The sequence below is a fragment of the Aquila chrysaetos genome, chromosome 3 (assembly GCF_900496995.4).
Source record: "Aquila chrysaetos chrysaetos chromosome 3, bAquChr1.4, whole genome shotgun sequence".
In the NCBI taxonomy this organism is placed as follows: domain Eukaryota; kingdom Metazoa; phylum Chordata; class Aves; order Accipitriformes; family Accipitridae; genus Aquila; species Aquila chrysaetos.
In genome coordinates this window covers 1,105,981-1,133,008 of record NC_044006.1, presented here as the reverse complement: position 1 = coordinate 1,133,008, position 27,028 = coordinate 1,105,981, and the positions used below count along the sequence as shown (strand labels likewise).

At 57.6% G+C, this 27,028-nt stretch overlaps 2 protein-coding genes across 2 annotated transcripts; one reads left to right on the top strand and one right to left on the bottom strand.

Moving 5' to 3' along the window:
* Positions 1-784: 784 nt before the first annotated feature.
* On the bottom strand, positions 785-15,945 carry DUSP15 (dual specificity phosphatase 15). Its single transcript, XM_030007636.2, has 16 exons — positions 15,454-15,945; positions 13,719-13,752; positions 11,389-11,471; positions 10,893-10,942; positions 10,146-10,220; positions 9,498-9,669; positions 9,116-9,324; positions 7,206-7,251; positions 3,743-3,988; positions 3,199-3,388; positions 2,953-2,996; positions 2,570-2,672; positions 2,135-2,236; positions 1,653-2,048; positions 1,371-1,489; positions 785-1,255 (listed from the first exon to the last, which is right to left on the bottom strand). Exons 1-16 carry the CDS (start codon positions 15,472-15,474, stop codon positions 1,115-1,117), a joined length of 2,031 nt encoding a protein of 676 aa, XP_029863496.1. The 5' UTR covers positions 15,475-15,945; the 3' UTR covers positions 785-1,114.
* A 956-nt stretch (positions 15,946-16,901) lies between these two features.
* On the top strand, positions 16,902-27,001 carry TTLL9 (tubulin tyrosine ligase like 9). Its single transcript, XM_030007635.1, is given in 9 exon segments — positions 16,902-17,003; positions 17,863-18,048; positions 20,493-20,520; positions 20,523-20,579; positions 21,464-21,522; positions 22,364-22,566; positions 24,239-24,352; positions 24,847-24,968; positions 25,573-27,001. Coding segments are annotated over 9 exon segments (942 nt in total). The 3' UTR covers positions 25,644-27,001.
* Positions 27,002-27,028: the final 27 nt, after the last annotated feature.

Here is a 27,028-nt window from a genome sequence, read left to right as displayed (position 1 = left end):
CCGTCCAGCGCCGGTCCCTGCGGACGGACGGACGGACGCGCCGCCAAGGCCTGCGGCCAGCGGCCGGCGGCCCTGGCGCTGGCACGGCCGCGGCCTCCCTGGGGCAGAGGCGGGCAGCGCTGGCCTCGGCCGAGCCCCGGGCATGGCCCCCGGCTCCCCCGGCCTCTCTTCCCACGGGAGGTTCCCACGACCTGGGTCTCATCCTGCCCAGCCCGCGGTGCGCAGCTGGGCCTCGGCCAGGGATGGCGGGGGGCTGAGCGGGGTGCTGCCGGTGGGGCGGGGGCTGCCGACAGCCCTCGGTTCATCACCCACCCCCTGCCCACCCCAGCGTCTCGACCCCTGCCCCCAGCCTGGGGTCGTGCCAGATCCTGTGCACCACCCCAGATCTCTGCTCCGTGCCAGGTCCCCGCACCGTGCCCAGCCGGGGCGTTGACTCCAGGGTGCAGCACGGTCCCCCAACTGCCAGGATCCCGCTCATTCCGCTCACCAGGGGAAACTGAGGCACGGGCAGTGAGTGCCTTTAGGACAGGCTCCTGCGTTGCCGGGTCGGCAGAGCAGCTAACGGGCACCTCACCGCTGCCCGCACCCCCTGCCAAGGGGCCAGGACCCGGCACAGGACAGGTCTTGAGCCGGCACATAGGCAAGGGGGTCAGCTCATGCTGTCCCCTGCGGCCGGGGCTGAGCTGGCTTTGCCCGCAGCGTGAGGCTCTGCCCGGGCTTGGCTCCCCGCAGCTGCCCGTGCCCCCCTCAGTCCGGCGCCAGCCCCTCACGCTGGAGCCAGCGGTACCGAAACACAACCTTTATTTCTAAGGTTCGCGAACGGCGAGTCCCGGCAGTGCAAGGCACGAGGACGGAGCTGGCTCTGCCCCGGCTTACCAAACAAGCACACAAAAAATCCCACCTGGGTGGCTCCCGGGGAATAAATCCAGTGATCTGCGCAGGGACGGCGGCCGTCCGCCCGCCCCGGCCAGCGCCCGCCCGTGTCCGGCCCCGCAGCGCCGACTGCCCCGTGCACACCGGCTCGGGGAACGTGGCCGGAGCGGGGCCGTGGGGCGGCAGAGCATCCCGCTCCGAGGCTTCCTTGCGACTGGTCTCTCCTCCTGCCTGTCCGGGCTCAGGGCTGGCAGAGCTGTTTGAGGATGCGGATAATGTGGCTGGAAGCGCCGGGGGTGCAGGGCTGGGGGGAGTCGTGGAGCAGCATCGGCCCCATGCGCTGGGCGTGATGGAAGAGTTCCCGCGCGAACACCGGCTCCACCTGCGGAGGCATAGAGCCGACGGAGAACGGGCACGGGTCCGTGTGCCCCCCGACCGCGGTGGCCCTGGCACCCAGCTCGGTGCCACCGCGAGCGCCAGCCCCGGTGCATACTCACGTGGGCCATGATGAGCTTCTGGAAGTGGTGCCCGGTGCTGGTGGGGTACTCCTCCCCGAAGCACAGGTGGATCTGGTACTGTGGCGTGGGCTGCCCTTGGCTCAGGTACCCCCGCAGCTCTGCAAGACACCGGCTCTGTCAGGGGACACGAGGTCCCCGCAGCCCCACAGCCCACAGCAGCCGTGCCAGGGCAGGAGCTGCCCCCGTTCCCGAGGGGATCGGGGTCTCCCGGGGCAGGGGCCAGCAGAGCCCGTGCGCCCGGGACGGCGGGCGGGCACTTACGCTGCAGGAACTGCTGCGTGTCCAGCAGCTTGTAGGTCTTCTCCCTCTCCAGCTTGTTGGGCCAGTCCCTGTGCGGGGCCAGTGGCCCGTTCCAGTACACCCTGCCCTGGCACTGGCGCTTCATGAAGACCCCCTCGGGCGCTACCCACAGCAGCACGCCGCGCTCCAGGTGGGGCAGGAGCCGTTCCAGCACATCGGTCATGCCGGCCACCCAGCCGCTGCCACCGAGCGCCCGCGGCGGAGGGAACTCGATCTGCTCCATGCAGGAGGGGCCGTAAAGGCGCTCGCTGTCGGCCGGCACGGCGCGGGAGGTGATGCGGCAGCCCTCGGCCGTGCGGGTGGTGACTTCCTTCACCAGCACGTCGCAGTAGTAGAGGCGGATGTGGAGCCAGCAGTCTGGGGAGAGGGGATGGTCAGCTCACGGGCAGCCCGGTCCGGGGGGGGGGCCACCCAGGGCACTGCCCGGCCAGCGCGGCTCCTACCTGAGTGGTTGATGTCCTCCACGGGGAGGTAGGACGGGGGTCCGGGGAGGAGGTGGCCGTGGATCGGGTTCCAGCCGTAGAAGACTCCCCTCACGTGGTACCCTGGGCCAGGGCAAGAGATGAGGTGGTAAAGGGACATGGGCAGCTGTCCCTGAGGGCTCCCGGGTGCTGTCCTGGCCCCAGCCCCTGGGCCAGGTGGATGTCAAGGTCCTTCCCACTGCTGCTGCTCGTTACTGGACCTCATTAAAGCTCCTAAGCGCATGATCAAGTGGCTTCGCTGGGGCAGGGAGGGAGTCCCCAGCCCCGGTCTCCATCCCCGTGGGCATTGCCTGCACAAGGGACGGTGCGCAGGGCTGCGGAGAGCGGGGTTGCTCCCGCTAGGCAGCGTGTGCTCCCTGCCCCCAGCCCCATCCCGCTGCCAGGGACCCTCCTCACCTCGCTCGGCTGGGTGGGCAGAGAGCAGGGGCAGCGGAGACACGTGGCATGTCTCCATCATGCCCTTCTGGTTTTCATGCTCCGGACTCTCCGCAGCGGTGCCCTGTGGACGAGAGCGGCTGCGGTGAGGACCGAGGCGGTAGCGGGGAGTCCTGAGCCGGCTCCTGCCTCCGCCACGGACCCTGCGTGCCGGCAGATCCCCGGCCTGATTCTGGGAGCTGCATGGCACAGGGGACCTGTAGTGATGCTCGAGGGAGCCAGCTGCCCAGCGGGATGGAGGCAGGGGAACAGCCAGCGGATGAGGGGGGATTTGGGGGTCCCACCTTCTCCAGCCCGCAGGCAGCTCCTGCGGCGGATGGCACGGGGCGGGGGGGCTGGCTCACCTGCTGACCCTCGCCGGCTGGGGACCGCGTGTCACCATCCTTCTCTGCAGAGAGCAAGGAAAACCAGATGACCCCCTGGGCGAACAGCAGGAACAGCCCCTGGGAAGGCGCCTGGCTGCCCAGGACACCCAGAGAGGAAGAGGAGTGGGGAGGAGGGGTGATGTCTGCAGGACATGGGGCTCGTACAGGCACGGTGCATGCATCAGCCCCAAGTCTGGCGCAGGAGGAGGGACGGCAGGGATGTACCTGCATCCCGGGTGCCGTCGGACACGATCTGGTACACCTTGTAGGGCTCGGAGATGTCCAGCTGGCTTCGCTCGGGCACCTCCTGGAAGTCGGTGCTCTTGTTGAGGGCGCAGCGGAGACGCGTCTTCCAGGTGGAGGGGTCGGCCTTGTCCGTCCCCTCGTGGTACTTCCCCTTGTAGACGGCCCAAGCCTGTCGGGCAGAGGATGCCCTGTGCTGCGGGGGCTGCCCGTGTCCTGGCTCCCCGCTCTGCTATCCACGGGGGCCCACTGGGGTACGAGTCCACCGGGGCTGGGTGGGGGGGCAGTGGGGAGCCGGGGCTGTGTGTCCTGGGGGGCTGCAGAGAGCTGGGTGGTGGGGGTCCTAGGGGTGTGCACGGAGCCAGGCAATAGGGAGCCCTGGGGGTGCGCACAGAGCTGGGCGGGGGGGTCCCAGGGGTGGGCATGGAGCCAAGTAGGGGTCCTAAGGGTGTGCACAGAGCTGGGCAATAGGGAGCCCCGGGGGTGGTCGCGGAGCCGGGCGGGGGTCCCGGGGAGCCCGGGGTACCTTGAAGAGCGCGGCGTCCTGCTGCTGCCTGTAGTCCTGCTTGGCCGCGTGTTTCCAGGGGATGCGGAAGAGCGTCCGGTGCCGGTTCTCCCAGCGCAGCCCCGGGTACCGGCCGCTGTCGATCTGGGCGATGAGCCACTCCTTCAGCCGCATGGGTGCCCCCGGCTCCGCCATCGCGGCCCCTCGCCCGGCCCGGCCGCCCCGAGGGAACGTGCCGGGGCGGTGAAAGCGAAAGCGCGGCTCCGGCTTTCACTTTCCTTTTCCCGCCCAACACCGCCGGCTCTGGCTGCGCCGCCAGGCAGGGGCGGGCGGGACACACGGGGCAACCCACGGGAGAGGGGACGGGGCCACCCGTGGGAGAGGGGACACCCTCCTCGCACCCACAGGAGAGGGGACAGGGCAGCCGGCGGGAGGAGGGACGGGGCCACCCACAGGAGAGGGGACACCCACCTCACATCCACAGGAGAGGGGACAGGGACACCCATGGGAGAGGGGATACCCACCTTACCCCCACAGGAGACAGGACAGGGCAGCCGGCAGGAGAAGGGATGGGGCCACCCGTGGGAGAGGGGACACCCACCTCGCACCCACAGGAGAGGGGACAGGGCAGCCTACAGGAGAGGGGACACCCCCCTCACACCCACAGGAGGGGGGACGGGGACACCCATGGGAGAGGGGACACCCACCTTACCCCCACAGGAGAGGGGACAGGGCAGCTGGCAGGAGAAGAGACGGGGCCACCCACCTCACACCCACAGGAGACGGGACAGGGCAGCCTGCAGGAGAGGGGACAGCCACCTCGCACCCATGGGAGAGGGGACAGGGCACTAGAAAGCACACGGGACTCCGCTGCACCCCTCCTGGGTGCCCCCCCTCAGACTTTCAGGGCTCCCCCACACTCCCTGCAGGGAACAAGGGACCCCCCTCTCCTGTCCTTCTGCTTTGGGGACCAGGACACCTCCCTGCCCAGGGCCTGCGTGCCCTCCTGGGACCAGCATCTCAGCCCACGGGTGTGGGGAGCTGCGGGAACAGGCACGGGGTTTCCAGGTTGGTGCGAGCAGTGACGTTGCCCCATCTCTCAAATCTGTCCTCCGCTCTAACACTCACATCTGCCTTGCGGGGCTCCGGGTGCTGAGTCGAATGGGAATCAGGTGGGAAGGGCTGAGATGAGCTGTGCCAAGAGCTGCCGGGGACCGGTGAAGGAGCCTGACTCATCCCGCGCCCGCGCCAGCTCCCTGCTGGCCCTGGGGTTCCTGGCAGAAGCCATCCCTGCAGAGGAGACGCAATACCCATGGTCATGGCTCTTCTGGGCACCAGCCTTCCCGTGCCTCGGGAAACGGCTTCCCGCGCCTGCACTGCTCTGCGGGGAGGTGGGTGCGTGTGTTGGTGCACACGTGGGTGAGACGGACGTCAGCACCGGGAGAGGGCTGGGCCCAGCACAGGGTCCCAGACAGCCCCTTCGCTCCTGGCCGGCTCCTGAGCATCCTTCCTCAATGCCGCGGCTACCAGGAGGGTCTGTCCCTCTCTCCTTCCAATGAGGAGCCCAGCTCAGCTGTCCTTTCAGGAGGAAGAGGGATTTCACCTCACGTGGGGCAGGGATGGAGCTGGCTGGTACCAAACACCGCCTGGCTGCCCTTGCACAGGGCTGTGCTGGAGCAGGGCTGGCGATGTGACCCCCCCGCCCATCCCAGCAGCAGGGCACGGGCCGGGTGGGCTTTGCCCTCTGGTCTCACTGGTACGCCCTGGGGTGACAGCAGTGTCAGCTCCTCCATCACCGCTGCAGTCACATGTTGCTGCGTGGGGAAACCCAGCTCTTCTGACCAGCCCACAGCCCACCAGGTCTCCTTTTGCAGCCCGCTGGGTCTCCTTTTGCAGCCCGCTGGGTTTCCTTTCCAGCTCTGAGTCAGAGAAAGTCACCTCTCTCGGGGAGGAGAGATGAAGCTCCCAAGAGCTGGCAGGCTGCTCGGGGCTGCAAAGCCTTGAAATGAATAAGCAGCGGCACAGCGCCCAGCCCCGGGCTTTCCCAAAGGACATGGGGACGGGGGCTCAGCCGCGTGGCACAGCGGGCACACGGGGCCATGCAGGTGTCTACGAGCCAAGCACGCTGGCAGGGATTTGCTTTCCTTCCCGAGCCTGTCCGTGGCCCCTTTGCCGCAGAGCAAAGCCCACCCGCCCTGCCTGCGCCCGCTCAGGGTGCGGGGCCGCAGCTAAGCCGGGGTCTGCCTGCAGCGCGGCTCTGCCTGCCGGGGAGGAGGAGGAGGAGGAGGTGGCGATGCCAGCACTGTGGCTCTGAGTGCCAAGAGCTGGGGGAGTCCCGGTTTGAGGAGGGGGAGACGGGTGGCATGTAGGACCTCCCTGCCCCAGCCAGCGTTGGGCTATGCTCGCCCTCGCCCTGGCAGCCCGTGGCCATGCCGCTCGGTGCTGCCGTAGCCAGGCTGGCAGCCCGCCGCGCTCGGGGCAGCGCAGGAAGCCGCTCTGCTCTCCGCACCACCCCAGCGAGAAGGGGATTTCCAGCCGGCTGCGCCCTTTGCTGGGGCAGCACCCTGGCCATCCCTGAGCCCCGTGTCCAGGCAACCCATGGGCTGTGTTCTGGGAAAAGGGTCCGGGACTGACAGATGGAGAATCCACACCTCCCCTTTCTGCTTTGGGAAGCGGGGTGATGGCAAGGGGTCATTTCACAGCCTCTCTCGACAGCTTGCGCCGATTACATCCAAGGCCGGGAGATGGTTGTAGCCGCCAGCTCGTTAGCCAGCTCCAGCCCAACAGGATAAGCCTTTATCAGCCAGGGATTTCATCTTGTGTGACAGCCGTGTGGTGACGTGCAGGACCCGCGGGACCCGCAGGATCTAATTACCCCGGCATCAGCGAAGATGCTCAAGAGCCAGTTTCCCTGCTGTGCTGCTCCCTGCGCAGGGAAGGCGAAGCTGCTTAACCCTTAAACTTTTCATGCTAAAATGAGCTTCAAAAGGAGTCAAACATTAACTCGCAGCTAACCCTGCCCTCGCCTGGGTTTTTCCAGTTGTGCAAACCAGATCTGCCAGAATAAATACATTTTTCTGTGCCGCAGAGCTGGGCTGGAGGTGCCATTGCTCAGTGTTTGGCCTCGCCGTGGGTTTACAGTGTGAACAGGGAAACCTCGGCTGTAAACACCTCGGCACAGCGTGTCCCTGCATGGGACTGACGGGAGGGTGCAGCCACGCACGAGGCACATATCCATCCTGGTTCCGTGGTCCCGGGGTGCGGGGCCACCACTCTCCTGGGTGCTGGGGGGCCAAAGGGTGCTGGAGAGCCCTGGCCTGGGGGCAAGGGAGAGCTGGGAGGAGAGGGAGGACCCCATGGCGGAGGGTGCAGGAGCAGTGGAGGACGGAGTAACCCCTGGTTACTCCGTGGGGTCAGCGTCTATCCGGCAAGGCGAGAGTTGGGGTGGCAGCCTGCCTAGGTCACCCCAAGGCAACACCCAGACCGGCAGGCAGGTGCTGGCAGCAGCGAGGAACCACAGCCCCGAAGCTCTGTGGAAGTGAAACAGGAGCGAGTGTGTGAGTCCTGCCAAGGGGCTGCTTACACAGGAACCTCCAGGCTCCCAGGAGCTGCAGCTGCTGCAGCCCCCTCCTAAATTACCCTCATGTAAATGAAAAGGGAGGCTTAGGGTGCCAAAAGGTGGAGCATGGCATGGTACACCAGCCCCGGGGCAGCGGGTATAACACCATCTCAGCCACCAGCCCCTCCTGTCCCTGCCGCTTCATGCACTTCTTGCAGCACCCGCGGCGTGGGGGGGCCCGGCACTGCCCAAGCACCGGCATGGCGCACACCAAGGGACCCTTGGGACGCCCAGAGAGCTGCTCGCCTTCAGCCACAGCTGCCACACAAGGGTAAATGAGCGATTATTAATTACTGGTGGGCATGCCCTGTCCCACCCTGATGTCTCCTGGAAGCAGCCAGGGCAGAGGCAGTCCCTGCTTCCCGGGAAGTTCCTTCACTCTGGGACCCCATGCCTGGCACCCCATCACATGCAGAGCTGGAAACCTTCCTGCAGGCACCTGTACCTGTCCCTGTCTGGCTACTGGGGGACGCCCTGCCTCATGAGAGAGGGTTGCTGGGGATGAGGGGGACACCAGAACCATACTCTGGCTCCCAGCAGGGGAGATGCTGATGACCCAGCTGGGCATCCCCAGCATTTTCCCCACCTGGCGCTCTGCCCCAGGGAAAGCTGTGGATAGGACAGCTTTTGGGAGGAGCTGGGGCTTGTGGTGCTCAGCTGGTGCCGGGCTCCCAGTGCTCCCAGCAGCCGGAGCCAGCAGTCTCCTGAACCCAGTGCTCCCAGACCCGGTGAGTGGAGAGGCTGCAGTGAAACAGGCTTCGCATGAGTGCCCGCCAGCTGCTGCCCGGCCTCTCCTGGAGCAGACCCTGACCCCACAGAGAGCCCTGCCATGGCACCCAGGTTTGTGGCCTCTCTTGTAACCTTCCCCCAGCCCACTTCTTCCCCACTCCTCCCCGGGCTGCAGAAAGCAGCCAGCAGCAGCCTCCAGACCCACTCCATGCCAGGACCTTCCTCCTCAGCATCCCCCTTCTGATCCGGCTATCGCAGGGGAGTCAGACTGCACCCCAGGCAGACTGTGGAGAATAGAATGTTTATTACTTGGGGGACATAGAAAGTCTTTAAGCAAAATGGCTTAAGGCTCTGGTTTAGTGAGGTCTGGCCAGGTTAAACGCTTAGGTCCCACCTTTTAAAGATTGTGCCCTGGGATGGGTGGGAATGGGGTGCAATGGACTCCTAAAGCTACAGGTGCTCGCTCAGGGCTTGTGCTTGGCTGGGCTGGAGCTGGACCCTTGCCTCGGAGCCGGTGTGGTGGCATTGCCTGCTAATGCACCCGTGTGTTCTAGCTCCGCAGCCACCTCGGCTCTGGGACCTTGTGCTGCTGGTGGGAAAACCGCTCCGAGGGGAGAGCCGGCTCTCCTGCACCCCATACACCCCGAGGACCATGCAGTAGGTACCCAAGCGCTAAAGCTGCTGCCGGCATCACCTGGGTGCTGGCCCCACGGCAGGAGAGATCCCCTCTGTCGCTCTGCCCTGAGCAGGAGCCTGCAGTGACCTGGGGGGCAGAGACCTGCTCCTTTCACCAGGCATCCCTAATACACTGGATACGAAGAGGCTGAGCCCACCGAGCGCTGCAGAGCCCGGCAGTGCACGCGAATCCCTCCCCAAGAGCTGAGAGCCGGGACAGAGAATGGCACGCTCACACCCCAGAAGAGAAGAAGGAGCTGGGCTTGGCACAACTCCCTTGCAAAGTGTTCCCCCAGCCCGCTGTGCTGCGGCTCCTTCGTCTCTCCCAGGCTGTTGGGTGATTCTTGCTGCTCTCCCTTGGCTGGGGTCACTTCAGACAAGCTGGGATGCAGGAGAACGTCCTCTTCACCCGCAGCAGGAAGGGAGTCGTGGTCCTGATGTCTCTGGCTCTTGGGACCAGTCCTTGCCGAGGTCCCTCTGTCCTGGACGGTCCTCCTCTCCCTGCCGGCAGCAAGGCCTTTATTTCCTCCTCGTCGTTGAAAGGTGATGTCCCGTACCTCTGCTTCAGGTGCCTGCGGACCTGGGGAAGGAGGGGGAAGCAAACTAAGGTGCCTGTTTCCAACGGCAGGTCCAAGCCTGCTAGCGAGGGGAGCGGGGAATCAACCTGATCCCCTGGGGACCCGTCCTTGCTCTGAGACCCGTGAGCAGGCTCAGCTGTGGAGCAAGAGGACGGGTGGCAGAGGCTGGTCCCACCTTGCGGGCTGCACCGCCGCCGAACTCAGCCAGCTGCTGCCTGAAGCCGGGGTTGGGGTTGGCGACGGGCCGGACGGTTCGGACGGCCTCCAGCACCTCCTGGCAGCTCAGCTCCGTGACAGCCATGACGTAGGCGACAACCACGGTGGTACTGCGGGAGATGCCGGCGAGGCTGGCAAGGGAAAGGGCAGAAACGCTGCTGTTGGCGGTGCACCCTGACCTCATGCTTGCCCCTTCCTCCACCCCTGTGCTTCAGCTATTTCGGTTCCTCTTCTCCGAGAACTTGCTCTCCGGGAGGCCTGAGCCCTTCCAAGGTCCTCTCCATCAGTGCCTATAAATACCCACTCCTCCCTGGGGAAGCGAGAGCAGCGGCCGCTGCCTGGCCGCCTGCCCCAAACCCCACTCTTCCCACTCGCTCAGCTGCAGCAAAAAGCTGCCCTGTCTCCAGGGCTGCCTGGATCCCGCTGGGTTTGAGTCACAAGCCGCAGCCAAGGGTGGATCCTGGGTGGATCTGTGGGCACGGAGCCCTCGGGCACAGGCTGGCTTTGATCAGGGGTCTGCAGCCAAAGCGGGGGCCTGGGGGCTGGATCTTTTCTTCTCTGCTGCTCTGGGGGGACATGGCATCAGGCACGGGGAAAGAAGTGTTACCAGTGGACGAGGCAGTTCCCTCCGTGCAGGCGACACTGGTGGATAAAACTGATGCATTCCTTGAAGTGCCTCTTGCTAGCAGAAAAAATAAACCAGACAGAATAAGGACTTCAGGGGCAGAACAGGATTTTTAGGCTGCAGGCAGAGCAGCCCTCTGCCTTTGAGAATGAAGCATTAACATAAACTGCCCGTTGCTTTACAGGCTGAGACCTGAGCAGCTCACTGCTGTTGTTTCCCAAGGGAAGGTGCATGGGCCAACTCATGCTGCGCTGGGGACGGGAGCGGGTGCCGCAGTGCTGGGGACGTGTGGGGCTGCCCACCTGCCCTGGGACTCGTGTGCCTTGTGCTGGGGCAGCAGGAGCTTGGCTGCTCACGCTTCCAGCCGTGCCAGCGCCCTTGGCCGGCTCCACACCCCTTACCTGCTCTCCCCCTCTCCCCCCCTCCAGGCACCTCTCAGGGGGATGCTCGCTTCTCCTCTCCATCGGTGCTGCAGAGGGGCTGCCCCTCACCTCGCCCCAGGGCTGGGACCTGCTCCCCAACAGTTACTGGGCTGGAATGCTGTCAGGGTCCAGAGGTGATCCCCAGCACCAGGGCATCGTGCCTCCCGCCTGTGGGTCGCTGCGCTTGAGGAGCTGGAGGCAGCACCTCAAGGGCTCGGGGTGCCGTGAGCCCTCGCCCCTGTTCGCCCTGCAGACCCCAGCCCTCCCGTGTGCCCCGAGCCGGCCCCGGCCTCCCCGGGGTACTCACATGTTGGCCTCGGGGGTGTCGGGCAGGGGGATGCGGAGGTAGGTAATGTCCTGGAAGACACAAAAGGAAGAGGGGAAACTCGGGCGCTGTGGTCGGGGTGTCACGCATGCTTGCAGCCGGTCTGGCAGCACCTTTGCTCCTCGCCCCAGTGCCGCCTGCGGGGCTTCGCTCCCCCAACGCAGCATCCCCCTGCGTGGGGACGGGGCCACTCTCTCCCTTGGCAAGGGGAGGGCAGTGGGGGACAGGCGGCTCATGGGAGGAAGTGGGAAACAAGATGAGGCCGGAGAGCTGGAAATTGTTTCCCATTAGCATTCAAGGCCAGGTTATAGTCACAAGACGGCCAGTTTCCCATGCCACGGGGGCTGCCCAGCTCCTCTGGGACCACTGACCGGGGAGAGCCGTACGTGCCGTGGGATGCTCAGAGGGGGAAGGAAGATGCTGCAGCATGGAAGGAGCTGCAGAGATCTACACAGTGGCGCCTGACACGGGACCCTACCTGCAGCAAGGGCTGGGGAGATTCATGGATTGAAACGATGTGGGTGATCTTGTTCCGACTTAGCTGCTCCAGGTCTTTGGCATCTAAAGGATAAAACTAGATATTAGCATGTATTCGTTTCTTACCCTTCTCTTCCCACACGTGCATTTGCCGTGCTCCTGCAGACAGACACCATGCAAAGCCATGCTCCAGAGGGATCGGCTGCATCACACCCCCCACGTGCAGCGGCACAGACACGGGCAAATACACAAATGCACCCCAGAAATCTGGAACGCAAACCCCGTGATACCAAACCAGAGACCTCCTCCCTCCGAAGGCGCTTGACCTTGCTGCTTGTGCTGGGGTGAGCATTCACATCTGCATGGAAAAACTCCCTCTTTCGCAAGCAGGCAGCTTCCCGCCTGCCTGTACTTGTCCCCAGCTTGGGGAGGAGAAGCACGCTCTGCCTGCACCTCCCCGGTGCAGACACGCACATAGCAATAGGACTTAACCACAGCCTGAGGGATCTGCTTTATCTTGTGAACTACAGAAGTGGAGCTGCAGCAATTTGTATCAACCCCGAGTTTGGCTCAGTCTGAGCTCCCCTTTAGCACCCAAGGGGGCTGTGGAAAACACCTGAAGGGCAATTCGCAGCGCTCTACGTGTATGCTCTGCAATTGCACGCACAGAAACCAGGTATCCTCGGCTTTCTGAGGTAATGACCTGCTTCTCACTAATGCTTCAGCATCCTTGGCTGTGATCCTGGTCATTGGTTCAGCACAGCGGTTGTTAAGCTGGGAGGGGAGCACGATTGTCTTGCTGGCTGGGCAGCTTTGTAGCCATCTCCCTTTCATGCCACGACCAGCGGATGCTGCACAAGCTGCCGGAGAGGAGGAGTAACATTTTCCCATCTCGTCGCTTTGGGTTTCTAAGCTTTCACATGGTGTAAAACCTTGGCTCGGGAATCTAGACCGCAATGTGCTAATGGCATGATGTGAATTTTAATAGGAGGGAGTCTCAAGAGAGATGCTCTGCGGGTGAGCCATGCCGTGTGCCGGTGGGGAGGGAGGTGGGAACCCTCGTGGGAACCCGCACAGCACCCGCCACCTTCCCACCTGCCTCAGGCAGGCAGAGTGACAGCAATTAGTGACACCGGCATGGAGGCTTACAGCGGCTGGAAAAGCTTTCAGATGGAGAAAATATCTCTGTGGGCAGACAGACCTTAATGTAGCAGGCCTGAAATCTCTGTTGTCACCCTGGATTGCTTGGTAGAGCGATGCTTGGGCGGCAGCAGGCCAAGACCCCAAATCAGTGGTTACTTGCAGGAACCCCTGTGATGAACCTGGGAGCCGGGTACCCTTGCCCTTCTGCTCCCAGCAAGCCACAGCCCCCCCAGCCCACCCCAAGGTGCTCCAAGGAGTGCAGGGAGCACAGGGCTGCCCTGGTCAGGGCTGCCACTCAGGCTCCAATGACATTTTCTTACCAATTCACACCAGCGGCTTTAAACCTTCTCAGAACTTACAGCCAGAATCAAGCTGCCAAAAGAGCCATTAGGGAGGCAGGAGCACTAATAAATGCCGGTTTGTTACGGCAGATGCCAGTACTTGGTCATGAATTGTCCCCTGACAATGAAAACCCCTTAAAATAGTGAATTTGTGTGAGAAGAGGTGACTCTGCCTCTGGGAGAAATTCCCTCCTGAGGGTGGGCAGCCCTCTCCTGCATCTCCTACAGCTGTAAAACTGAGGTGCATCACCCTGAGCGGCTCCGGTCCTGCTCCTTCACGCTGCTGTGGCACCACCAGCTCCTCCGCTCCTGGCACGGGATCCATGCCAGCTTGAGCACACGGCACAGCCCACTGCGGCGGGTGAACTCCCACAGGACTCGGGAGGGCTTTGAAAGCAAAGCCTGGCTTGCCCTGTGCCACCCCACGTGCTCCCATCCCCTCCCAGCCTGCCCAGCTCGCTGCCTTGCGCAGGGCAAGTGGGATGGCTGCGAGGGCTTCCCGGTCCCAGCCGGTGGTGTCATATCAGGGGTACATCTCGCTGGGCACCGCTGGGACCTTTCCTGGTGAGGCCACGTCCCCCCCTCAGCCCCTTCCCCGCCGTGTGTCCCGAGAGCTCAGGGCAGCCGTTAAATAAGGAACCCAAAGCGAAGGCAGAGGGTTTCTGCCTGGCGTTTCCCCCTGGTGCCCCCGCTCTCGCTGCTGCCAACACAAACAGAGCGGCAGAGCGGAGCGCGTGGTGGGTGCTGGCAGGGCATCGGGCAGCGTTTGCAGGCAGGGAGGGACGAACTCAAGCAAGCCCAGCTCCCCGGCTGGAGGACATCTCTGCGGCGGCAGGGCTCCGCTTACCGATGAAGTTCCCAAGGTAGAGGCCAGGGAGGATCTGCGGGACACAAGGAGAAGTGGCAGCGTGAGCTGTGGTACCCGGCATCCCCCATGGAAAGCAGCGGCCTTGGCCATAAAGGCCAAAGTTCTGCCATTAACGTGACCGTCACCAGTCCCAAGGCAGGACCGGCGCTGGTGCAGCTGAAGCTGCACACTCCTGGGGCTGCTGCTGCTTTGGCATCCAGCACGTGGAGCTGGGTGTAAGCCCCGGCACCCCAACCTGCGCAACCGCCCGGCGCTGCACCCTCACGGGTGCTGGGAGTTGGCCACGGCTTTTTTATTGCCCCTCTTGCTTATTATGAATAAATTCTTTGTCGGAGCCTATTATCTGAGCTCAGCAAACTGCATACGCCTCCGTACAGCCTTGGACTAGACCCATGACCTGCGGATGTCCTGCTGTCCAAGGGATGGGGAAGCAACAGGCACGGAGGAGCCTGGGGGGGATGCAGTGGTCCCTCTTCCAGCCCCAAGCTCTGCTCCTGTCGCTTTGAGCTGCAGGGAGCCCATTTCTAACAGCCCAGGAACAGATAGCTCTGGACACCGTGTCTTCATGTTATTTTCCTTGTGAAATTCCACTTCTCGTGAGGAAAAGATAATTACATGACATTGCCTCTGTTAATAGCACTGCAGATGCAGAAGCAGGATATCTTGCATCCCTTATTACCCAGAGCTATTTTATATTTTCCCTCTCTCCCAGCCTGGGCAGTGAGGCTCCCTGGGCTGTTCACCCCCATGTCCAGCCAGTTCCCCTCCAGCTTCTCCCTGCTGCGACGTTTGGTGCCCAGGACCTGGGCAGGTGGAGGTGATCTCCACCAGCACAGCTCACAGTCATCTCACTGCCCACGTTTGGAAACATTTCTCTTGGCTGAACAGCTTCGGGAGGGTTTTTTTTTATGATTCCTAAGATTTTAGATCAATTTTATATCGACAGGGCGCCTTTAACTTGCAGCTGCGGCACCGAGAGGAGCGGGTAGGAGAGCGCCAGTTAGCAAGGGCAGCTCCCAAGGGCAGGACGTGGAGCCATGAATAACGGCACATTCCCGTCCCCAGCACCCGTCTGACCCACTCCTTGCTGGAGAAAACGGGGCAGTACAGCCCCGTCTGCAGCCCTGGGCACTTCCCCAGATAATGAGCAGTTATGGGGGGGGAATGTTTAAAGCTTAGGACCTGGCGATTCTTGCAGGAAGATGTATCTGTTCAGCTGTGACAGGGAGAAGCTCAAACAACCATAAAATAGTGCCTGTCCCCTCCGCCCAGTGATGCTGAGCCCCACGCTCAGCCCGGCCCCACTGAGCAGGGGGGTGCAAGACCGCTGGGCTTGGGGTCGCGCAGGGCTCCCGGTGTGTGCTCAGGAGCTGGTGCCTGGGGTTTAAAGGCATTGGGAAAGGTTCCACCCTTCCCTCGGAGGGGGCTCGCTGTCACTCCTGCCCTCCACACCCCCCGGGCAGCTGTCGGGACGAGCCCCGGCTGCCGGCTGGCGCAGCATCCCTGCCCGCATCTCCTCTGATTTCGCTCCACCAGCAGGTAAACAAGCTGCCTGTCGGCCGAGCCCTGTGCCGGATCCGGTGCCGGCAGGTGAAACGCTGCTTGGCGTGGCAGAGCGAGCCGCCAGGCAAGGGTGTCCCACATCCAGCGCTGGGACAAGCCACCCTGGCATGGCCGGCCCTGCAGAGCAGCCGCCCCAGTGCTCCCCATTACCCTGGCTCATGCCGTTTCCCATGGCCGGCAGCGGGCGCCGCGGGGGGGGACGGGGCGCGGGTGTCCTCGTCCCCAATGCTGCCGTCCTCCCCGTCCCCAGGCACAGCCGCCGTCCCCGCTCCGGACGCTTCCCGGTCAGGTTTCCGTCATGAAGAGCTTGGCTCCCCCGGGATCGCTGCCCGTGGCGGGCAGGTTCGTTCCCAGCGCGGTGAGGCCGAGCTGGTGGCGGCTGCGCCGGGGCGCGGAGGGGACCTCGGCCGCCGTCCTCCGCGGCTTTTGCCGAGGCCTTCCCCGGCTGCTCCGGCGGTGCCGCGCACCGGCTGCCTGCTCTCGCCTAGAGCAGACAAAGGAGGAGAAACTCCCCCTCTGCGCCGTGGCGTGGGAGCGTGGGGGCCGCGCTGGCTGCCGCCTGTCGCCGCTGCCCGCCGCGGCCGCACAAGGCTGCAGTGTTGGGAGAAGAACAAAACCTTTGTCCCGTTCCATCAAGGAAGGTCTGTGGGGCCACGAGGCGAAGCGCCCGGCGGCATGCCCACCCCTGCCTGCGCCATGCCCGTCCCTGCCTGCGCCCGCCGCAGGGTGGGCGAGACCCCGGCCCCCCACACCTGAGGGCTGCCCGCAGCGTGCCCACCTGCAGGCAGGTGACGCAGCATCCCTGCCCTGCCTGGGGGGGTCTGCGTGGGTTTCCCGGGGGGGGCTCTGCGGGGCTGGCGGGTCCCGTCAGCCGCGGGCAGGGGTCCGGTGGGTGAGGGCTCACCCTCTGCCTGTCACCCACCGCCCCGCCCCCCCCCCGCCTCCCCCAGAGCGACATCCTGGGCTGGATTTTAGAACTTTTTAGACCTGTTCGCTGTCCCCCTCTGCCACCAGCCCCAGTAGCCGGGTGCATCATACTGGGCCGCTGCTGGGCTCACTGGGACTGGGGAAAGGCTGGTCGCCGTCCCTGCCCAGCAGCGGGACGGTGGCAGAGGGGGGACCCCCCCCCACCCCCCCCCCCCCCCCCCGCGCCCTGTGGGGTCACACGCCGTGGCCCCACATGGGGTGGGGGACCTGGGGGCACAGGGCGGGGGGACACGGGGTGGGGATGTGGGGGACTACAGGGCATGGGGGGCATGGGGTGGGGGACGTGGGGGGGCACCGGGCAGGGGGACACGGGGAGGGGGGGGGGCACAGGGCAGGGGACCTGGGGACACAGGGCGGGATGACAGGGGATGGGGTGACATGGGCTGGGGGGGGGAGCCCACAGGGTGGGATCGAGGGGACTGGGGGAGCTGAGGGGACCGGGACACGGTGGGGACGCTGGTCTTGCGGCGGGGGGGGGCTGAGGGGACGCGGCTGAGGCCCCGGGGGGGGGCCGGGCCCGGGGCGGGCGGGGGTGGGATCAGGCCGGGGGCGGGGCCAGACCCGGACTTCCGGTCCCGCCAGCGCCCTCTGCTGCGCAGCGGCGCCGTTGCCATGGGGACGGGCGCGGCCTGGCGGGCCCAGGCCCAGGCCCAGGCCCAGGCCCAGGCCCAGGCCCAGGCCGGCAGCCCGCGGGGGAGGGCAGAAGCAGCAGCCGTAGTCAAAGGCAGAAGTGGGGGGTAACGGCCTGTGAGCGGGGCATCTGGTGGGTTCACGGCGCTGCGTCCCCGGCTCTTGCCTGATCCCCGAGGCAGCGTGTTAAACCCCGGACAGTCCCTGTGCAGGTGAGGGCAAGCACAGCGCCGGCAGGGCCTCCTGTACGCGGGTTGTGTGTTGTGTCCCGTCTGCCCAGGAAAAGGAACTTTTGCCTTAAAACCACCTGAGGATGGTGCATTGCGATAGGGCTTCCGAAATGGCTGCATTTGGGGGAGTCTCCTTTGTATCAGTGGGCAGGTTTAGTTGCAGCAGGTAAAAAACTCTTACAGCGTGGGAGGCCTGCCCAGTCCTCTCCGGGCTGTTGCTTCCACTGCAGCACAGCGGCTGAGCGGGATGCGTTCCCACTCTGAGCCTTCGCGCCCACCAGCCATGGCACGAATGGGGGCTGAGGGTGGTTTGTAACATGGGCTGTAACCTGCAGTGGTTCAGGAGCGGTGGGGCTGGGCTGCTGCGGCCGTGGGGGGTAAGTCTGCCTGCAGAGTCGGTGTGGGCAGCGCTGATCAGCGCTGCCTGTCCTGGAGAGGAGTGTGCTGTGTGAGAAAGCTCCAGTAGAAAGGGTAGAACATGGATTGTAAGACCTGCTCTGTTCTAGCTCCTCGCATTCATGCGGAGATACAGAAAATTGAAATTGAGCCTTCTCCTCCACAAAGAAAAAGCAGTTCTCAATGATATCTGTATTTTTTTAATCATCAGAGTATGTGGTGCATTTGATCCCCAGAAACTTCTCAAGGGCAATTAAAATGAGTCAGACTGTGGGAGCGTTTGTTGCACTGAACCTTATATTTCTCTTTCTACCCAGCTGAGTCAGAAGAACTGCTTAGTGAAGAATCTGAAGAGGTTTCAGAAGCAGTTAGAAAGAGAAGCAGGAAAGTTTGAGACAACAAAATGTGCCTTTATTCTGAAGACCTTCAAAATGCTTTCAGAGTACCATTTGTTTGTGGAAGAATTTTGCAAGAATCCTGGCATCACTTGGTTTATGAAACCAGTAAGTATTTGCTCTCCCAGGGAAAGTGAGACAGAGATGAATGGATGCCTTCGTTCTGCAGAGGGAGAGGAAAATATGCAGGAAATCCGCAGGAAGAACTGGGCAGAGCAAGGTGGCTAGGAGCAGCAGTGCTCCTCGCCAGTTTCCTGGTCAACATGTACTACCAAAACACTTCTTCTTGTGTAACAACTTACTTCAGCAGTCGAAAGACAGCTCAGTTTATTTGTAGAGCCAAAGTTAACTCAGTGGTGAAGGTATAAAGTGCAGAGTTCTTGTGTGGAGGAACAGATTGTGCTCCCAGGAGTTCTTGCTGTGGGGTTATGGCCAAGTGCACGCTCTGAAATCTTTCAGTTCGGCTGCAGGTGTGCAAGAGGGTGGTGTGTGTGTGCGTGCAGCACAGCTGTCTAATTGGGCAGCCACTAAAGATGGAGCTATGAAAACATCTGTTTGGTTTTAGGGAAATCCCACTATGTTAGATGTCAGCCCGTGTAAGTCCAGTCAATTGACTGAGCGGTCTTCCATCCTGAGAATGCGAAGAGATTACAGGAGACTCCATGAGCAGCCTGGAGCATAAGTTGGGGTGGATTTGGTTGACATTAGCTTCTCTCTGCTCTGCAGTTAGAGACCTGAAGGGTAGCTTCATGCTCTGAATCACATTTGTCCCCCCAAACCTATAGCTGCCTGGAGCTGTGCTGAATGCAACTTCCACTTCAGCCAGTGTCCTGGGGACCAAGGAAAAATTGTGTTTCCTTTAGAAATTACAACAATACAATGTGATGCTGAGAAATGCCTTGCTTCTGCCAGATGATTCAAGTCATTTAAAATGAGTATCATGCCATGGTCCATAATTAAAAATACACCCATTTGAGAGACCTGCAAGCGAGCAGTCACTTTGCTTTGCACAGCAGGTCTGTCGAGGAGGCTGGGACAGGAGGATTCGTCTTACCCTGCGAGTCAGGCCCATCGGTAAGGGCACACTTGTGAGAAGAGAATGGGAGGTAATTACGCAAACTAGCATGTGAATTACAGCCAGGAGGATAGCAGCTAGTGATTATCTAACTCTACAAATGGGAACGTGTTAATTGGCAACAAAAAACCTTACATTAAGCTGATTTTATGCCCACAACCTCAATTAACTTGGTAAATAACCAGAACACAGTAAACAAGGATGTATGAAAAGCCTGTGATTACTGAGATTATACTAACAACTTAAATGAAATAGTTTGTGGCTGACCTCAAAACTCGCAGACAAGTAAAAATAAACCCCCTGTTACTCCTTCTGTTGGTCTGTGCTCCTGAGCAGCCCCATGTTGTGACGTCTCAGGTTGCCTACTCCCACACTCAGATGCAGTAGTAGGTCAGGCTGTGCACAGTGCCACATCCTGGAGCTGCAGGAGCCTGGACCTCCTTGGGAAGGTGCCATGGGGAGCCTTGCTTCTTGGGTGGCTTATCTGGGCCACTCGTCACCCACTTTTAATACATCATGCAGCCTAGGCTGTCTTCAGGATTGTTCTGCTCTTCCTTGCCATAGTTCTCTGAAATCTTTCATGACTTTCCTGTTTAATTAAGTTCTTCTATAACGTACACAAATTTAAAATGTGACTTAACAAAATTCCCAACACCATATGTTGCGTTACTTATATTTCTGCAAGCATGTGACAGGGTTTGTTTATTTGGTACTGTGGAACTTCCCCATTGGCTGGCTGCCTGCTCTGCCCTTTCCTCCAAGAATCCTCCTAACACTTGCAAATCTGAGCTTTTTGCACTAGAGAACTGCTGTTGTATCCCCTTCCCCCCCATAACCTTAAATAAATGTGCTTGCATACAAACAGATGATGAATCAGGTTATGCAGGGCTTCTACACTGAAATTCTGGGAAACTGCAGGAAATGCTAACGTTAAAGCCAGTAACTCTGCTCTTCCATATGTAGGTTGGCAGGTCACAAGGTGAAGGAATTTTCCTGTTCTGAAAACTGAAGGATATCGTTGATTGAAGAAGGTGAGAACGACTCTCTGTCTTCTCTTTGGGGAATATCCAAGATACATTTTGTTCCTTTGCTCTTATTTTACCCTCTTATTCTGCTGGTGACTTGTTCTGTTCTCCTGTGCCTGTGTCACGCCATAATCCTTCACCGTTCCTCAGGGCAACAGCATAGTTTTTTACAGTGGATTTTCCTAAATGGTCAGATACTTTATCTGGGATCTGACTTCTTACACTTTGTGCACGTATTTATATATAAACTTCTGATCTTAGGTACATCTAACACTAAGCAGCAATATCATCAGCAGCTAGGTAATACTATACATTTCTCTGCACTTCATGGGTTGAAAGTTTGACTTGAGAGTTTATGTTCTAGAGACATCTGTAAGTGCAAACCACCATTATTATGCCAGAAATGGACTTCCTTGCCTTAATGTCCACTTGCTCCTTTCCTCTTCTCCCAGTACATCCCACTGAAGGCCTGGTTATACAGAGTGGATTTGCTTGCTTTTCTAATACACAATTTACTCTGAATAGCAGAGATGATCGCTGTACCCTACCTGTCTCTATGTGCCACAAAGAAGGGTAAGAAAAGAACTGTACAATTCTACTGCTTGGTATTAGATGCATCAGACAAACCTTGTCACTTCTGACTCCTGCAAACACCTGTAGGATTCGGCTGTCCTGTTGCTGCCGCTGTCACCCTGCCTCTCTCCAGTCTTTTTTCATTGGAAAACTGGTGTCACCAGATCACTGGAAATGTCAGTTTGAAAAATCAGCTAGGACCGAAGCTGAAATGTCAGTCCCGGTTTTATTGTTAGTGGTTGAATTTTGGCAGCCTTTCTTCTTCCTTAGCTTCACAGAACGTAAGGGCAGGGTGATTTCATGGGAGAGAACTATTTGATTTCCTATGTGTCGCACTTGCTACTGTATTGAGTTTGATAGCTTTCATTTGATTAACACATCTTCCCAAAAGGTATCCCACCTCAATTTGATGGCTCAGGAGACAGGAAAATCCATCACTTCTCTCCGTGAAAGTTCAGCACAGTTCATGCTTGCTCTGAACAATCAAAAGCCTTTCCAGAGTAGGGGTACAGCAAGCTGCCTTGGGTGAAGGTGTGCTGGGGTTTGGAGACATGGTGACATGAAGAGCTTCATGCCAGCCACGAGGTATAGTACTAGCTCAGGACAGTCACTCTTTCATTTTCTAGATACCCCTTTTGATTACTTCTGATTTTTATTTTCTTTCCTGCAATTTTAGTAAGGTATCATCATGCAGTGTTGGATTTAAGCTTAGGTGGCTGAAGCCTGTGATTACAGACAGGGAAAATAATTAATTGGCACTGGGGCAGAAGAGGACTGTTCAGAGCGAGAATTCCGTATTTGCTTGTTCAATGTCTGTTTGTCTGCGATCCTTATCTCTACTTTGTTCCAGATGTTCATCTCACAAATGTGGCAGTGCAAAAGACTGCACCTGATTATGATCCTGGGAAGGTGAGGGGTACGCACTGTCTGTGGACTATTCCCCCGCTGCCTGCCATTGGGGCTCTTCTGGCAGATGCAAGCAAGCTGACCTCATCCTGCCAGCTGCCACGCCGTGGCTGTGTGCTGCAGCCACTTAACTGTGCTGCCTTGTCTCCTGATACCCATAAATGCGATTTCCTTGATAGCAGATTTAGGAGAGAGGCTGGGCGAGCGTTCTGCTTTAATGTTGCTTTGCAGCTGTCTGCGCATCTATAAGGCTGATCTTTTTGACTTTAAACCTAATAACTTTCTGGTTAGCGCCCTTCTGAGATGTAGACATCTTATAGCTTAGCCCTTCGCTTCTAAGACCTCAGTGATATAGCAAGGTTGACATTGCTGCACACAACTGTCACTGTTAAGCTTCCTCTCTCAAGAGGTGGCAGCTGAGAGAAAATTGGGATGTCAGATTGCTCGTGAATCTGAGATGAGGGTCAACGTTTGAGAGCAATGGAGGATGGTGTTGAACTTCCAATTTTATGGGCTGCTCCTTTCTATAAATCTCCCTTGTTTGTAGGGAAAGGAGGGTCTTTGCAGTACCCTGATAGAAGAGAGGATGTTGATTGCTGTCAGGGAACTTTTGATGGGGACCTGGGGACCTTTTTTTCCTATAGCCGTACAGTGGTCAAGCCTGAAGAGTTTAACTGCATTGTGGGGTTGGTGGCCCCTACCTTCTGGTCTCTGGCTTTTTACTAAGAATTTTTTTTTACTGGGCTGTGGAGACTATAGGGTGATGTTTGAAAAAAATCATGTGGGCTAAATGTGTGGTCATCTGTTGGGAACGGCTTCGTATAATTGTGTTTGGATGTCTCAGGGCTGCAAGCTGGTGACTGACCAGCTTGGACAGTGCTTGACCGCCAGGTGTGGGGCAGGGTCGGTGGAAGTTCTCTTTGCGGATATGGACAACACTTACATCCACAGCCTCCAGAGTGTTCAGAAGGTGACTAGCAGTGACAAACACTGCTTTGAGCTCTACAGCTATGACATCCTGATCCATCAGGATCTGAAACCATAAGGGTGTTAATAAACATACCAGGGGTTATAGTGTCAGGCCAGCTGCTTTCCCTGGGACAGGGGTGTCCCGTGATACTTCTGCATCTTGTCAGTAAGTGCTTGCAGGCTGGCTGGGAGTGAGCCAGCCTGGAGCTGCAAGTGAAGTGTAGAGAGGTTTGAACTGGTTTACATGAAGGGAGCTGCCATCTGGAAGGTTGCAGCTGCTTTTGCTCCGAGTATCAGGGTTTATTAGCTGGGTGCAACACCCTGTAACTTTGTCTGTAGGATCTCTACCCCTTTGTTGTGAAACCCTGCCAATTTGGCTATTTCTGGAATATGCTCCCCTCCAAGTATCAGCATATCACAAGTGTCACAGCACTTGCCAGAGATGGAGGGTTACTATCTTCTCTTGTTCTGCTTATGTATCTTACAGCACTGCCCCATCAGCACTGATAAACCTCCAGCCGGTGCCATTTGGCTGCCAGCACTAAACATAACCCGTATCTGTGGTACACTGGCTAAAACGCAGACCCCAACTGAAAGAGGTCCTTCCTGCTAATTGTGGAGAAAAGCACTCCACAGGAGCTGAGGGTATTTTAAATGGCAGCAACAAAAAACCCCAAACCTTTCAAACTTAATTTGACTCTAGTTTTTTTTTTTTTTAAATAAATGTTTTCTCACTGGCTAAGTGAAAAATATGTATCATTAAAGTTCAGCTGAAATTCTCGGAATTTTATCTGCTACAGATGCAATCCAAGTATTGCAACAGCAGGAACCTGAGAGTGCAACTGACTTGTCATTACAGGAGTTGAGAAAAACAGAAGCAGCAAATAGTACTTCAGAAATGACAAGCAAATAGGATTATTATTCTTTCAGCGTTAATCACGTAAAGTGCAAGCAGCACCATAGATAAGGAAATTTCCCTTAGATATGATTTATGTTGTCAGTGCTCTCCTACGAAATGTCTTCTCTAATTTTTTTTTTTTTAACTCTTCTCTCTAACAAGACATGGTAGCTGGTATACCTGTTACAGCCCTGTGTCCTGTCAGCTTCAGCCCAATATTTCATGTGGTGCCACTGGGGACAGCTTTATTTCAAGTGAGCAAATAAATGCAGCTCAGCTGTGGTCCTGGATAGCTCTAATTTGCACAATCTACTCTGTTCATAGCCTCAAACCAAATTACTGCTTAGGCAGCCTGCACGTAAAGAGCTGGAGTAACTTTGGTTGGTCAGGAAACAAATGAATCGGAATGAAAGTCCTTGATGTTGTCGCAGCGCTCAGATAGCGCTGCTGGGCTCTCATAGGAGAGCTATTTGAACACTGAGTTGTGCTAGGAAACTGTTCCCAGGAGACATCCACATTCCGCCACTAAAAAAGTGTTAATGCTCATTCTGTGAATTCTCCTCAGCATTTACTGCTTCAGCTAGACTTTGGTTTTCACTTGTATGTCTTTCTGGAAGCTAGAGGGATTTTTTTTCTTTAGTACCATCGAGAACAGGAATAGAAACTTTGCAATAAGCTCAGAATGTTCTTTGGCTCAGTGCATGGGAAAGAGATTTAGGGTTGGATTTCCTATTGCTTCACACTTACTCCTGCCTGCTAGCAGGGTAATCATTTTGTGGACAGGCATTTCTCTTAAATGAACCACTGGTAAAACTGCCTATTTCTCCTTAATTTACTGTTGTATCTCCTCAGCTGGCTTCTGGAGGTAAATGCTTCACCTTCCCTCACTGCCAGTAGCCAGGAAGACTCTGAACTCAAGTGTCATTTTCTCAAAGACACACTTCATATTGTGGACAGGGAGAGCAGGCGGGTGAAGATGTTTATTACCTTCTAAGGGCTTTTAATAAAATGTTTGGAATGGACGGTCTGGTTCCATGTCTTTCTTGGCAACTGATCATAATACTCTAACCTTTATGGCGATTAAATGATGAATTTCCAGAAACAGAGCAAAGTAAGCAAGCATGCTGCCATTTCAGAGTGGCAAAACAAAGCAGCACAGGGCTGCAAAGGGACTGGAGTCTGTGTTAGAGCTGGGACTTGCACAAGAGCTCTCTTTCAGAGGCCCTTCTGCATTGTGCCTCCCACATTTACGGCTTCTGGAGTGCTCTGTTCCAAGCAGCTTGTCTTGCAGCATTTTGTGATTGACTTTGCAACTGTGCTAACCTCAGATATTAATAGTAGAAAGACAAGCTGCTTTCAGCTGTTCAGCTTTGTCTCTGATTGTCTGGGAGTTTATTCCTGTGCGCAGACAGATAATTGTCATTGCTCAGGTACTTCAGTACGTGTATTTGATGTTGTACGCTGACGGGGAAGGAGAAGCGTGTTGGAGGCTTTGACCTGATATGGAATGACAGGCCTGTCAGCAGAGGGGGAGACCTGGGTGCTCCGGTGAATGAGAACGTCACGGCAAACACACGTTTAGGTGCGTACTCATCCAGTGCTGGCAGGGTGCCCTGTTCGCGTCCCTAAGCTATCTGCACATCAGCAAGAGGAGAGCGCACACCTTCCACTCAGGAGCAAAATAATAAGAATGGGTGTGTGAGGTCTTATGGGATTAAGAGACCAAGGAGCAAATGCTTTCCAAAAGTGGATGTAAGTGACCAAGCTGCAGAAGCACTGTTGAAAACAAGCATGTATATGTAGTGGGAACAGCTTTGTTCACGGTCCTGCTTTTCAAGCGTTAAGTCACAGCAGAGTTCTTCATATGCCAGCTTTGCTGCAAAAACGGCTCTACAGTCACAGTGGTGACTATTTACTGGGCGCTTTCCTGAAGCTAGTTGTGTATTTTACTGTTGGGAAGTAGTACTCGGATTCTGAAGTCTTACTTCCGAGAGGCTGACTTGTATTGTAACTTTATTTTACAGTATGCAGCTCAGTGTGCCTACAATCATCTCTGGCTGTAGCTCCTAACTAACAAAACACGAGTACAGCTTCACCTGAAAGTGGGACATCACCTCACCTCTACAGGAAGGAAGAGTAAGGTGATGTGTAACTAACTCACTCCCCTGTTAACGTTTTCATTGCAGGCTGCTGCGATGGCAGGAAGAAACAACTAAAGCAGCTTTTCAGGAATCTTCCTGCACAGCAGCAAGTGTAATGCTGATCCCAAGCTTGGGATGGGAGAGGTCACCATGGATGAAGTTCATTCTCTCTTCCATACATTGGGCAGCAGCAGTTCCCATTTCTGTCTGGACACTGCTGGCTCAGCACAAGACACTGGCCTTCTTGCTTCTGGTTTCCCGGCTTGGAAGCTGCAATGGGCTTGAATAAGATTATTTCATAATGGCTGACACAAGGCATGCTGGCTTCTCAGCTGTCCATCTGCACTCGCACTTAGTTCTGTACCGTGCATGAAAATAAAAGGGGCTAAACACATTCTGCACAGCAAAACAAAGCTTTTAGGGAAGGCAGGCACCCGATCATCCTACTGCTACTACTATGGAAACATGTCAAGAGCAGAAAACCTGTTGCCATGATACTGTAAAAATAACCTCGCCATCACATGTTATGGAGAGGCTGACTGGCTGTACTACACAGGTTATGTAAGAGTGCGGCTCCAACACAGGGACTTGGCACTGTGTGCTGCCGCTTGCTTCCAGAAGAGATGCAATTTTCTGAAAAAGCTACAGGCGAGAGCGTTCAGGTAATAAGTCAATGTTATTTTTAATCATTGTATCTGGAACTCAAGCCTGAAGTGGACAGCCTCGCTTCTTGCAGTTGTGCATTTAGGGTATGTGGTGTTGGCTACAGAATGTTAAAACTTAGGTCAAGCAATGGTAGTTAGCTTTTTAGATTTAAAGAAATCACACCTCAGTTTTAAGGAGTCTGAAACAGACTATTTTTGGAACTCTGCAGAATTTGATGCGTGTGTGGAACTGGACAAGGCAGCACAGGGCTGCCTGGAGGAGGCACCTCTGGCCTGTTAACCTGGAAGGTGGTCAGGGAGCCAGGAAACTGGTGGAGCTGCGCTTAAAGTTCTGCATAGCTGTGCAGAAGGGAAGAGAGCAAGGGATGGGGCCCAGCTCTGTGTTACACATGCATGGTTTAACAGAACGGGTGAGCTACCTCGAGAGCTGGAGAAAGAAGGTCAGCTGCCATGTTTAAAGATTTAAATTCTATCCAGAAATATCTTTACAAAAGTTCAAAAAAGAAAGGGCTCAACAGGACCCAGACGCTTTTCTGTAGACAGGAAAAAAAAAAAAAAAAAAAATCAAACTCACTATAGTCCATTACTAATTCCAATTAATTTTTTAAAATCTTCTTATGGTTTTAACCAAGTTGTGCTGGGGTAGCAAGTTCAGACTAAAGTGTAGAAGACAATAAATTTTAAGACCTTTGAAGAAACTATTGCTGGTTAAATCAATTGTCCTTTTACTACAAGACAGACTCAGTGACTATCCCTGCTCTGTCCTCTTCAGGTTGCTTTTTTAAATATACATACATTTTATCCCTTCATCTAGTTTTGAAAGACTTGTTTCTGTG